The sequence below is a fragment of the Typopeltis vanoorti genome, chromosome 2 (genome assembly GCF_054136105.1).
Source record: "Typopeltis vanoorti isolate ZY-2024b chromosome 2, IOZ_Tvanoo_1.0, whole genome shotgun sequence".
Lineage (NCBI taxonomy): Eukaryota > Metazoa > Arthropoda > Arachnida > Uropygi > Thelyphonidae > Typopeltis > Typopeltis vanoorti.
In genome coordinates this window covers 179,819,689-179,833,980 of record NC_143550.1, presented here as the reverse complement: position 1 = coordinate 179,833,980, position 14,292 = coordinate 179,819,689, and the positions used below count along the sequence as shown (strand labels likewise).

The 14,292-nt window shown below is 35.6% G+C and overlaps 1 protein-coding gene across 2 annotated transcripts in view; it reads left to right on the top strand.

The window, feature by feature from the left end:
- Set2 (SET domain containing 2) overlaps positions 1-13,812 on the top strand; it is a 552,532-nt gene extending 538,720 nt beyond the window's left edge. For both annotated transcript variants that reach the window (XM_090414077.1, XM_090414085.1), the window contains one exon: positions 13,246-13,812. In XM_090414077.1, the coding sequence (XP_090270203.1) occupies positions 13,246-13,416 (171 nt within the window). In that variant the 3' untranslated portion in view covers positions 13,417-13,812. The remainder of the gene's footprint in view (positions 1-13,245) is intronic.
- Positions 13,813-14,292: the final 480 nt, after the last annotated feature.

The window sequence follows — 14,292 nt, the reverse complement described above, 5'->3', positions numbered from 1 at the left end:
AGCGATACTTAGTCTTTATTTGAGTTGTGAGTCAGCAGTTAGAATTGAAGGAAGTAGAGGAAGATGGTTTAATGTTAAATCTGGTGTGAGACAAGGATGTACATTATCCCCTCTGTTATTCATTATCTATATGGATCACATTATGAAGGAATGTGGTATTAAACCTGATATCAAAATTGGAGATGTTAATGTCAGCTCTTTGCTTTATGCGGATGATGTTATACTTCTAAATAAATCCGCTACAAGTCTGCAAGATTCTCTGACTAAATTGAATAGCTGTTGTAATAGATATGGTATGAAGGTCAGCAATAAAAAGACAAAGACAATGAAAATAGGCAGAATCATTGAAAATGTCAACTGTGTTGTGAATGGAGAACCTGTGGAACAAGTAAAACATTTCAGCTACTTAGGCACAATTTTTACTGAAGATGGTAAACTAAATATAGAAATAGACAACAGAATCAGCAAAGCTGGTATGGTGGGAAGTCAATTGAATAAATTCATATGGAATAAGAAAGAAATTAGTCGGAACACTAAATTAGCTGTATACAAGACAGTGTTCAAACCAATTTTAACTTATGGATCTGAGAGCTGGGTCAGAAGTAAAACACTTGACCAAAGACTAGAGACTGCAGATATGAGAGTCCTGAGAAAGATTAGAGGCGTGAACAGATGGCATCAATGGCAATGTCATATTAAAAACGAGGATATTAGGAAAGAACTTGACATTGTCAGCGTCCAGGAATGCGTTAGCAGAGCTAATCTCAGATGGTATGGTCACTTAAATAGAATGGGAGAGGAAAGATTAGCAAAACAAGTGTTCTCTGCCAGGTTGGCAGGAAAACGACCCAGAGGAAGACCAAGATATAGGTGGATTGATACGGTACAAAGTGCCTTAGACGATAGAAATATAAGATCTGATAATGTTGGAGTCTTGACAAGTAACAGACTGATTTGGAGGAAAATTGTAGATAGGAAGTTAGTAATGATGTAATTTTTTCATGTAGTACTGTCATATCCTGTACACCCCTTGAGGGTACATGGCAGGAATTTGATGATGATGATGATGATGATATAAACATATATATTATATTATTACGTTATATAGGATGGGGAAAGGTGAAAGGGTTGATTTTTTTTATATAGGGAGGGGAAAAGGGGGTTGACGGGGTGCGGTCCGTTTCGACTATTTTTGGTCATCATCTGAACACGTTGGGAAAGTGGATGCTATGTCAGGTCGGGTAGGTGCTTCTGTTTTTGAAGTGTTTGTGTTATCGCCTATTGGTCGGTGTTGTGAAGCTTCCAAACCTTGGAGATTATGTAGGGCCTGTGTACGTTGATAGAGTTCGCATCACATTTTATGGCTATTGTTTCCGATATTCTAAGCATTGTTTCATTGTCTTGTCTGTCTACTATGATGGCCTTGTCGATCTGCGGGGTATGTTTTTGTTCAAGGGTGTGAACAGCTATTTCCGTTTTTCCTGTCCTTTGCGGATATGCCAAAACGAACTTCCCAACACAAAAAATTATCAAACTACCATACACCCAAAACACATGCAAAGCCTATAAATACATCTTCAAACATACTGACTACAAACTGGTATTCACCACAAACCAAAAACTGGCAAATCTCCTAAAACCCACCAAACCTCACACACAGAAAGAAATATTTGAACATCACAATGTGGTCTATAAATTTCCCTGCCAAAAAGACTGTGATATCACCTACACAGGTTCCACCATCAGGTCTTTATGGGCAAGATTACAAGAACACTTCTGTGATTGTAACATCCCTATTCCTGAACATTTAAACACTAAAAAACGTAACATCAAAAAGAAAAATCAAATACAAAAAACAGAAATAGCTGTTCACGCCCTTGAACAAAAACATACCCCGCAGATCGACAAGGCCATCATAGTAGACAGACAAGACAATGAAACAATGCTTAGAATATCGGAAACAATAGCCATAAAATGTGACGCGAACTCTATCAACGTACACAGGCCCTACATAATCTCCGAGGTTTGAAAGCTTCACAACATAAAATTGAGGTCACAACACCGACCAATAGGCGATAACACAAACCCTTCAAAAACAGATGCACCTACCCGACCTGACATAGCATCCACTTTCCCAATGTGTTCAGATCACGACCAAAAATAGTCGAAACGGACCACACCCCGTTAACTCCCTTTTCCCCTTCCCCCTCCCTATATAAAAAATCAACCCTTTCACCTTTCCCCACCCTATATAACATAATAATATAATATATATGTTTATATATATATTACTGCAAAAAAACCCGGGTTTTTCTAATTTAATTCTCCCAAATTGCCTACCCCCCCCCCCTTCCACACACTCAGTAGTTTTCGGACATCGCAGAAAGAAGAAAAGCCGCAACACCCAGAAAAAGGTATGTGTAAATTTCTCTTCCTTATGCTACATATACTTTTTGGTAAATTTACATCTACAATGCCCTAATAATCCATGAGTAAATAGCCAATGACATTTAAACAGGGGCACTCCTAAACTGAAGCAGGCAAAATAGCCGTAATTATAATAGTTTTTTTTTTTTTTTTCTACTTTAGAAAGAGTATATTCAATATTATACGTGCTTTCATCCATATTTTACTCTGGTATAAGCAAACAAAAAAGTGTGTGATATATGTTCATAACTGTTGTTTGAATAATGAACAGTTAACTTTAAGTGTGAGTTGTCCCTGGGCTATTCCAATATATATATTGATGAGTTCTTGACTTCCTAGAGGTCTCAGATGATGATAATCATATATACAGTATTGTCCATCCTCAACTTTCAATGACTTCTGACTTAAAACAGTCCCATTTTAAGTCACAGATCACTATACAACAGTTAACATTTCTGACTGCTAAAATGTATAGGTCTGTTTTTTATATTTTAACTAATTTTACTCTTTATTTATAATGAAATAATACAATGTAAATTTTAACATAAAATTTTTGTAAAGTAAAATAAATCGTGAAACATCAGTGTTCAGGCTTCTGGTAAAATAATCAGTTGGAAATGCATGGAACGAGAGTAGTTCTTCAAGGCTCCTGCTATAGTAATTGGATGATCCATCAGAGCCAGGGGAAATTAGTTCATCAACAACAAATTTTAGAATGCAACAAAACATGGGGGGGGGGGGGGGTCACTAGAAGCAAAATTGTGGAGAATCTAAGTTCATCTTCAGAAGGTAAGATGACAACTGGAGTGAGCTTCTTTAAAAATTTGTACATTTCATCCAACTTAGTCTTCACATTCAAAAGCCATATATTTTGACCTGAAAATTACAGGTCATCATCAGTGGCAACAGATAGTTGAATACAAAGTATTACTCTAACAATTTGAAATAGTGAAGGCTGCTTAATATTATACATAAAACAATACAAAGGAGTAAGTGATAATAGTCATGTGTTTCCTTTTCTTCTTAAATTTCTTTGTAACAAGCAATTGCAGCTTGCATCATTCTTCTACTCTGCTAAATCTCTCCGTGTTGAGATCATTTCTTCAAACAACCAAACTGGTTTATTAACAGACTCATGTGACTTTGCCAATTATTTCATTGTGAACATTTTTGGAAACTCTCTCTCAACTTTCTGTGCTTCTGTCTCTATAAGATCCTCATTTCAGAGTGCTTCTTTCAGCAAATGCTCAACATCTTCATTGTCAACCTTGACTCTTCAGCTAATAACACTATCTTGTCACCGTTCTCTTGTAAGACTTTTTCTTTGTTGAATCTTGTGAATGTATGAACATATATTTACAGCAGCTTCTTCCACACACCATTCATACACTGTACTGTTGCCTCACTCCATGAGGCATCTGCATATTTTATTCCTTCCAAAAGTCTATTAGGGTTTACTCACCCTCAATAGCAGCTGACATGTTTGCTGATGATGCAAAGATCAGCAATTAATATCAGCCATATTGCTAGCCTGATACAAAAACGTACTATAGGTTGCAATAACTTTTCATGGGTGGAAGCAAATAAAAAAATAAATAAAAATGTTATCATCAAGAGGAGAGAACCAAATTAAGCAGAAAAAAAAATCAGAAGCTGTAATAAATATGTCACTGTTCTTAATCTTACATTCAATGGGTGACTAAAATGTCACCCTTCTTCATATAGAAGGGTTAGCAGATCTCCAAAATCTGTAAAGAAACTGTGTTCAAGAGATATCCTTAGAGAGCAGCTGCAGTAGCACAATCAAAAAAATTACTCCATCATGTAGCATCTATCAGGAGAATATCAATTACAATACCCCTCCCCCCCCCCAAAAAAAAAAAAAAAACTTGGGTCTCCTCCGTGGTCTGGGGCCAGGATCCAAGGCTTGCTGTGGTGTCCATATAGCATCATTATTCTGATTATTTGCACTCCAGAATAGAATGCTATTCTGCACTCCAGAATAGCATTCTATTCTGGAGTGCAGTCATTGCTTCCTAGAGAGTCAGCATCCGTTTGTGGCTCAATAGTGAGTGGAGAGTTCTGGTACTGAATCCAGCTCCTCCTGAGAATGAATAATTACCTTCATTCTCTTTTTATCAGGGTTCCTGAACTTGGTTGGAGCTTGTTTAAATTATGCCTCTTTTCTAGAGGCATAATATTTGAGTGGTGCTTCCCTGATGAAGAGATATGTTTTGAATTCAAGTACCAAGGACTGGCAGCCATAAAAATAATCCTGATACCTAGGGATAGACATCTGGTTCATACTAAAAACGTCATCCCTACCTTCAACAAACTAAAATCGCCAACATCTGTCAAATCAGGATATCTCAACTGTCCAGTACAGCTCTATGTCCCAAACCCATTTAGAAATCTGATAGTAGGCTTCCATTACTATCAGATTTCTATACTGAAATCTAAGCGCACAAATAAGATCCCAGGTATATGTATTTTGCTATGATAATTCCTCACTTATTCTCAAAATTCAATCTTAACTTCAACAATAATTAAGTCATTTGAGTCTTCACACCTCTATTTTACAAAAATGAAAACCCATTTAATAATACTAAAATACATTAAAAGAAATTTACATTCTTAACTTTAACCACAACTTAAAATCTAAAAAGATCCCATTCCATCTTATCTGGGACCCATAATATGCCATCCAAAAAACACATCAATTTCTTTTATTTCTTCAGTAGAAACAGTTCATTATCTTAAAAATAATTGTAGATTTCCTCTTTATAGTCAGAGACAAAAGTTCACATTTCATCATCATCATCAAATTCCTCCCATGTACCCTCAAGGGGTGTACAGGATATGATAGTACTACATGAAAAATTTACATCATTACTAAATTCCTGTCTATAATTTTCATCCAAATCAGTCTGTTACTTGTCAAGACTCAAATATTATCAGATCTTATATTTCTATCGTCTAAGGCACTTTGAACCGTATCAATCTACCTATATCTTGGTCTTCCTCTGGGTCGTTTTCCTGCCAACTTGGCAGAGAACACTTGTTTTGCTAATCTTTCCTAGCCTATTCTGTTTAAGTGACCATACCACTTGAGATTAGCTCTGCTAACACATTCCTCGTTTTTAATATGATATTGCCATTGATGCCATCTGTTCATGCCTCTAATCTTTCTCAGGACTCTCGTATCTGCGGTCTCTAGTCTTTGGTCAAGTGTTTTACTTCTGACCCAGCTCTCAGATCCATAAGTTAAAATTGGTTTGAACACTGTCTTGTATACAGCTAATTTAGTGTTCCGACTAATTTCTCTTTTATTCCATATGAATTTATTCAATTGATTTCCTACCATACCAGCTTTGTTGATTCTGTTGTCTATTTCTATATTTAATTTACCATCTTCAGTGAAAATCGTGCCTAAGTAGCTGAAATGTTTTACTTGTTCCACAGGTTCTCCGTTCACAACACAGTTGACATTTTCAATGATTCTGCCTATTTTTATTGCTGACCTTCAAACCATATCTATTACAACAGTTATTCAATTTAGTCAGAGAATCTTGCAGACTTGTAGTGTATTTATTTAGAAGTATAACATCGTCCACATAAAGCAAAGAGCTGACATTAACATCTCCTCTTTTGATATCATGTTTAATACCACTTTCTTTCATAATGTGATCCATATAGATCAATGATCTTCAAACTTTTCGCCGTGAGGGCCACATTGGGTAATTCAGCACTGTTCAGCAGGCCGTAGTTATGAAAAACTCTAGAACTAGATATATGAGTTTTATTGAAAGCAGATAAAAACTGATGTATGTGAGATTAAATTATCATATATTAATGACAACGGACACTATCAGCAAATTCTCATATTTTTATGAGAAATTATAATAAAATCATTAATGAATGATGTAACTGTGTTTGTGTTTTTAAAATCTTATTAAACTCAGGTTCAAATTTTGAAGTGCTAATTACAAGTAGCGATTTCGAATTTTCATCAGATAAATTTGCCCTGTATTTTGACTTCGGGGAAAAAGTTTTTCGCAAAGAAATCTTTAATATGTTCATTTGCCTGAAGTTCAATAATTTCCATTTGAAGTTGACTTGGGACATCAGTAACAACCTTATTTCCCTAGCACTGGCATCCAAATCAACAAATTGCTTCTGAAATTGTTGTTTAAGATCTGAAATAACTAAATTTGTGAATGAGAAAGGAAATTCTATTTCATCCTTTTTATACAATTCTGCATGGTATGGCATATGAGCAAAGTTACAATTTTTCACCTGGCCTTCCAGAAGTATCAACTTTGCTCTGAATGCCTTGATATGAGATAACAAATCACAAACTAAGTTATTTTCACCCTGCAATAAATTCAAATTGTTCATGTGGTTCACCAGATCTACAAAAAATACCAATTTCAAAACCTACTCGGTCTCTAATAAAAGTGGTTCGTAACAGTTTTTCTCGGTAAGAAATATATCAATTTCATTCCTGAGAAATTTTGCGGATTCTTATTGAAAAATTAGTCCAGTTGGTGGGCCGGATAAAATCATATCGTGGACCGCATCTGACCTGCGGGCTGTAGTTTGAAGACCACTAATATAGATAATGAATAACAGAGGGGATAATGTACATCATTGTCTCACACCAGATTTAACATTAAACACCATCTTCCTGTACTTCCTTCAATTCCAACTGCTGACTTAAAACTCAAATAGAGACTAAGTATTGCTTGATATAATGCCATATTGACACCATATAACTGTAGCATATTGAATAACTTCTCTCTTGGCACCTTGTCATATGCCTTTTCCAAATCGACAAATCTTAAATACAGATCTTTGTTATATTCCCATGATTTCTCCACTATATGTCGTAAAGTGAAGATCTGATCCTGACAGCCTCTATTTGACCCGAATCCAGCTTGTTCTTCACCCAAGCTTTTCTTCCACAATCGCTGTTTGTAGTGAGTCCTCCACAACCTCCTGTCTTGGGCTGTAACCACATCCAAGTTCTTCATCCTTAAGTCCTCCTCCACCATCTCCCTCCATCTCTTCTTTGGCTACCCACACTTCCTCCTCCCCTGAACATCAATTTGCATGACCTTTCTTCCCACATACTCGTCCTCCCTCCTCATCACATGACCAAACCATCTCAGCCTTGCCTCCTGTATCTTTGCTCCTAAGTTCAGAATTTTTCACCGTTCCCCTTACATTGTCATTTCTCATACGATCCTTTCTGGTCACACCACACATCCACCTAAGCATTCTCATCTCTGCTACCTCCATCCTGCTGATGTTATTTTTCCTCAGGGCAACAGTTTCCATAGCATACATCATAGCTGGTCTCACTACTGTCCTGTAGATTTTGCCTTTTAGATTGATCGGCACCCTCTAATCGCATAGCACTCCAGCCATTTCTCTCCAATTCCTCCATCCTGCTTGTATTTTGCATCCCACTTCCTTCTCAGTCTCACCATTCTCTTTCATTATTCAACCTAAGTATCTAAAGTCACTGACCTTCCTGATGACATTTCCTTCCAGCTCCAGATCTGTCTCCTGGCTCCATCCACTTTGCAACACATATACTCTGTCTTACTTCTGCTCAGTCTCATACCTCTCTCTTCCAGTACTTTCCAGTTTAGCTGCCACTTCTTCTCTTGATTCTGCACACAGCATGATGTCATCTGCATACAACATAGTCCAAGCATGTGTTCTCTCACTTCCTCCGTCACCACCTTCATCACAATATTAAACAGGAATGGACTTAATGCTGACCCTTGATGCAAGCCAACTGATGACAACAACCTCTCCCTTTTAAACACAGGAAGCAACTCCTTCCATATGCGTACCTGAACATTCACTGCCCTCAACTATCTATCTGCTCAACCTTCCTTTTCCCACTGTTTAAGTGGGAAACCGATGACAGTCTGTTTGGGACCAATCACTTTCAGGTGATATTCACTTTTCTATGTAGGCAACCATATACTACATCATGAATATCATGATGGAAAAGCTGACTGGTCCACTTTTTCCTCATTAGCAGAATTTGATTCTGCAACAATCAGTTCATTATCAATGAAGCATGTAACAGAGCGTGTTATAGCCAAAAAGAATCCCAGAACCAATATATCACCCATATCATATCATATCACCATCCATCACAAAAATTTGGAATCATTAACACCCTTAAAAACAGAGCTATAACAATTTGCTCTAATCAACAAGCTCTTAAACAAGAATTAAAGGTTATTAGCAACACATTTATAAATAATGGCTATAACAAAAATACTATTAATAAAGTTATTCGTAAAACTTCATCAAAAAAGAATATAGATTACAGTAAAACCATAGCCATCCCATACATTAAAGGGTTATCAGAAAAAAATCAATAGAATCCTTCACCATTATAATCTCAATGCCACTTTTAAACCACCTATAAAATTAAAAAAACATATTCAACTCCTCTAAGGATCCTCTCTCCTCCCATTGGCACATCCTGGAATTTATTGTATCTACTGCACCTGTAACTTACCTTATATTGGTGAAACTGGATGTACAATCCCTATACATAAAAAAGAACACAAAAGACACATTAAATATAACAATTTTAGTGAAGCAGGCCTCTCAGATCATGCTCTCAACACCCTACATCAAATTGACTACCTGCTCTTTACATCATACAAAAACCTGGTATGAAAGAAAATTTAAAGAAGCCTGTGAAATTCTGATTAACCACCCTAATCTCAACAATAATGGTGGCATAAAAATTCCAATAATTTGATGGCACATATTCAGCCTACTTAGTATCTAGCATACTTTCAACTTTTATTGGAAAATTTTCAATTGAAAAAAAGCAATTTTCAGCTTTTATTGGAAAAACTATTCCATACCAATTGGTTGAAATTTATATGTATAATCACCATTTTTTTTTATTATTATTTTTATTTTATATACAGTAATTTTAATGACTCAAACCACCGAGATAATTAAGAATAAAAGTTTAATATGGACACAGCTAGTTTCGTTGGTAAGCCAACTTCGTCAGGTGTCCAAGTACAAAGATATATACAAAAAAGACCAACCGAAACATTACACACTAACAACAACAGCGCTATCAAAAAAACTAGTTAAGTTCAAATTGGTGTCCTCGTTTTTTTTTTTTTTTTTTTTTTTTTTTTTTTTTTTTTTTTTTTGATAGCTCTGTTGTTGTTAGAGTGTAATGTTTCTGTTGGTCTTTTTTGTATATATCTTTGTACTTTGACACCTGATGAAGTTGGCTCACCAACGAAACTAGTTGTGTCTGTATTAAACTTTTATTCTTAATTATCTTGGTGGTTTAAGTCATTAAAATTATTGAACATGTTCATAAACCGAGTCAATCTGCATACAAATATATATATACATACATACTAAGGGGGCTCTGGCACCCCCCCCCCCCGAGTATTGCTTGATATAATGCCCCATTGACGCCATATAACTGTAGCATTTTGAATAGCTTCTCTCTTGGCACCTTCTCATATGCCTGTTCCAGATCTACAAAACTTAAATACTGATCTTTGTTATATTCCTATGATTTCTCAACTATTTGTCGTAAAGTGAAAACCTTATTCTGACAGCCTCTATTTGGCCTGAATCCAGCTCATTCCTTCTCAACCATTTCTCAATTATACGTGCTTAATTCTTACCAAGATCACACAGCGGAGAAATACCTCTGTGATTCTCACATTCAGTTTTATTTCCCTTTTTAAATATGGTTACTATGGGAGCTCTACTCCAATCATCTGCCATTTATCCCTCTGTCCAGGCCTTCTGAACTATGCAGTGAGCCACGGTATGGCTTTTTTACCTCCATACTTACCATTTCTGGTCGAATATCATCTACTTCTGCTGTCTTTCCACATTTCAGGCTTTTTCTACTTCAATAATGATATGTATTATTGATTGCTTGAATGAACAGTGTTTTTTTACCACTGTGCTATCACTGATTGTTTCATTTAGCAATTTTTTGAAGTAATTACTCCATAATTCATATCTTTTTCTCCAGTTTTCACGTCACCTTTATCATGTCTAATTCCTTTTACAGCACTCTTTCTTCCATTTCTGAGCTTCTTCAACAAGCTCCAGAATATCTTGCCACCTTCTTGGTATTTATTTTCTATGTTCTTGCCAAAGTTCTCCCATGACTTTTGTTTAGCCAGTTTTACATGTTTAGCTTTCTTACATTTGTCTCTGTATTCTCTGAGAGCAAAAGCCGACTTATTTGCCAGGAACTTTTGATGTGCTTTCTTCTTTTCCTTCACTGCCTCTTTAACTTCCTGTGTCCACTACAGAGTTCTGATTTTTCTATCCTTACAGACATCCTCTCTAGCTGAATCAGTCAGTGTTTTCTTCATTTCTTGCCACTGAGTCTCTAAGGTTTGGTTGCTGTTCTGAATCTCTTTCATTTTTTCTTGAATAATATTTGTGTATTTTAGTCTACAGTTCACATTTGAGAGCTGCTCAACTTTTATTCGCTTTAAAACTTTCTTACATGTTCTTCTTTTCAATATGAAATTCAGTTTTATCCTACTCAAGACTAGATGGCGATCACTTCTAATTTCAAATCCTCTGTACACTCTGGTGTCCTGCACCAGGGAGAAAATATTACTATCAACAATAACATAACATAGTCAATGAGACTTTTCTTATTCCTTGCCCCTTCTCTCCATGTGAATTTATGCACATTTTTATATATCGGAACATTGTGTTATAGTTCGCCCACCGATTTGAGGTCCCTCGACACTTCTGCGCATGTCAGAAAAAGGAGAATCCATTCCGATAATAGGGTAATCAGTCTGTCTTCTGGGATGTAATAATAAACAAACTGAGTTTGTTTATTATTACAGGTCGGAAAATTTAGCTTTTCTTTTACGAACATTGCTGTTTTTAAAGTGTAACTATTTTGCTTGTATAACAGTTGGAAAAATGTACGTAGATTGTTAATACGTGCAAATACTGCGTTCTACATAAAACAATGTCACTTCGCTCCATGATAAGTTTCCTTTTATTCTGGGACTTTTTAAAACAAAATCCGATTTCATGAAGTATTTTCCTTAGAGTTTTTCTTTTCCAAGGAAAATTAATTTTTTCTTTAAGCACAGTTGGCACTCTTTTCTCGACCACGTAAAATTCGTTAATAGCTCTTCTTATAACGTCTACATCAAAATCATTCAAAGCTACGATTTCGATGGTTTTCTTTCTCTGGCGCTTTTTTTAGGTGATTTAAATTTTGGCTTACCTTCACCTTTTGATTCCCTACGAATTCTTTTAACAGTCGACCCCGATACGCCAGCAATTGCACTTGCATTTTATGACTGTTAAAAGAATCTGTTAATGCGAAAAAGAATTGTCAGAAGGCCGTCTTCTTGAACAAGGGGAACAAGAAGACGGCCTTCTGACGATTCTTTTTCGCAGAATGTCAGCACATTATTCAATATTCTTTTGCAAGAGCTACTGAAACGTGTAACAACAGAACTTGTTGACTGTACTGGATCCATCATATACAAATTAATAATAAAAAAATAATGCAAAAAGAGAACAACAAAAATCAAGTTAGTACTAGTACAGCGACAGACAAGAAAGCACGTGATTTCGCATGTTGGCGACCAATTCGTACATCCTTCATTTCTTTCTCCCCTTCAGCATGAATCGACTATTCTTGGCACAAAGCCAAGAAGGGACCTAGAAGTGGTGGGCGAACTATAGTAATAACCAGTCCATGTCCTGAGCAGAAATCCAACAGGTATTTGCCATTATTATTAGCTTTGCTCTTTTCTCCAAATTTTCCCAAAATATTTTTGTATGTCTCACAATCATTTCCTACTCTGCTATTTAGATCCCCAACAAAGACCAACTTTTCATTGTGTCAGTTGCTTTCTCTAAAGCCTCAAAAAAATTCCTTCACTTCTACCTTAGTAGAACTTTCTGTGAGACCATAGATACGAATAAGTTTCATTGTCCTGTTTCACCATTCTTATCTTATATTTGCCCACATCACTCTACTTGATGTTGTCTGCCATTCAAGAAAATTATCCTTGTATTTTATGCTAAATACTGTGTATACTCCTTTTCCCCCTGGTTATGGTCAGAATATAGCATTTGTATTTATTGCTTAGAAAGATCTCACCAGTTCTTGTTTTTTTTTTTTTTTTTTTTTTTTTCAGTCACCCCATTATGTCAGTCTGGTAGTACTTATCCATTTCTTTGCCATTCAGGCTTCTTATGTTGATAGTACTGATCTTTAACTCTGGTGATGTTGAGTTGGGGTGTGTTTTCAGATTTGTTCCAGTAGCTGACTTTTTTGCTGTTAGCCCTGGTTCCCTGGCAAAAACTACAGAGACCTTGTTTAACCAGGCAACGCCCCAGCCAGCATGAAATTCTGTCATGTTGTACCATCATTTTATATTTTGGTTTAAGCCAGTAAGAATACAATTTGGTCGGTTAAATTCCAAATTGCCAGCCCATCCTTGTTCGTTCAGTATCCAGGTAGATACCTAACAGGGTGCACCAAGAAAGTGAGGATTGGACATTAGGTCAGAAGCGCTGGTCGGTTCTTCACATTCCTTTAAAGGCTATGTGGAGGTTTTCTCTCAGTTATACAGCTTTGACCCTTAAGCACCCCGTATGCTTACATGTTATTCTTAAATAGTTTTATTTACAACTTGATTTGTGAAATATATTAGTAACTTGAATGACTTCCATTAAAATATTTATGACATTTGATACATTAGATTCTCTCTTTAATGAAATATATTTGTTTTACAGCTTACTCATTTTGTCATGGCTAAAGAATTGAAACACTGCAAGAATGTCGAAGACTTAGAGTGCAATGACAATGTTAAACATAAAGCCAAAGACTTCATTCATAAATATATGAGCAAATTTGGATCACTGTATAGAAAAGATAAAACATCTACTTCCCCAAAGGATGAGTAATGATTGACATTCAGTATTCCACAATTCTAATTTAGTAATGCTAACCAGATCGCTGCCACCCTGTAGATTTCAACATGTATTCCGCAGTGGTGTCCATTCAACTGAAATAGACTGCCTTCAGACGTATGTTGGGCAGGGGTGGGGGGGGGTATATATTTTTTATTTTTTTTTTTAAATCCTGAGGCTTAAAACAAGCTTCATTCATCAATCTGCAAGTTCTTAAAAAAAAAAAAAAAAATGCTTTCTTTAGAAAGAGTGGGGAAGAGTTCAGAAATATTAGGAAACTGCTGATATATTTAATGTTGGGTAAGTCAGGCCAGTGATGGTTAGTTCTGATGTATTGTTTTATTATATGTGGAAAGAACATGTAAATATAATAACATTCACACTTTTTTATATTGTGTCTTGTTAATTTTATTTGCATTACACACTCTTTACAGACATCTTAAATCAAAATTAGGCAGCATTCAGAAAATAAGTTTAAAATTTATACTAGATCAAAGCTCAAAGCACACTAAAATTTTCAGTTTGACAAAAAAAAAAAAAAAAAAAAAAAAAATGCTAATATGTAATTGTAAATTTGAAAAATAATTATTATAATGTTTGACATCGCAATCTTCCATTCCTTAAAAAAAGTGCAACGATGAAGGTATTTTTGGATTTTTTGGTATAGACTTTGCTGTATAAAAACTTTCAGTTAGAAATTGCAAAAAAATCTCAAGTAAGCTTCTTAGTATCAGTACTACTCTCCAAAGTAAATTCACTGTAGCAGTTTGGATTCTTGAGCTCAGCATTGAAAGTTTTCTCTATGGTCAGTGGTTTTTTACTTGTCACCTCCTGAGCATTTTTCCTAAACTTAATTTAAAATTTTTTAAA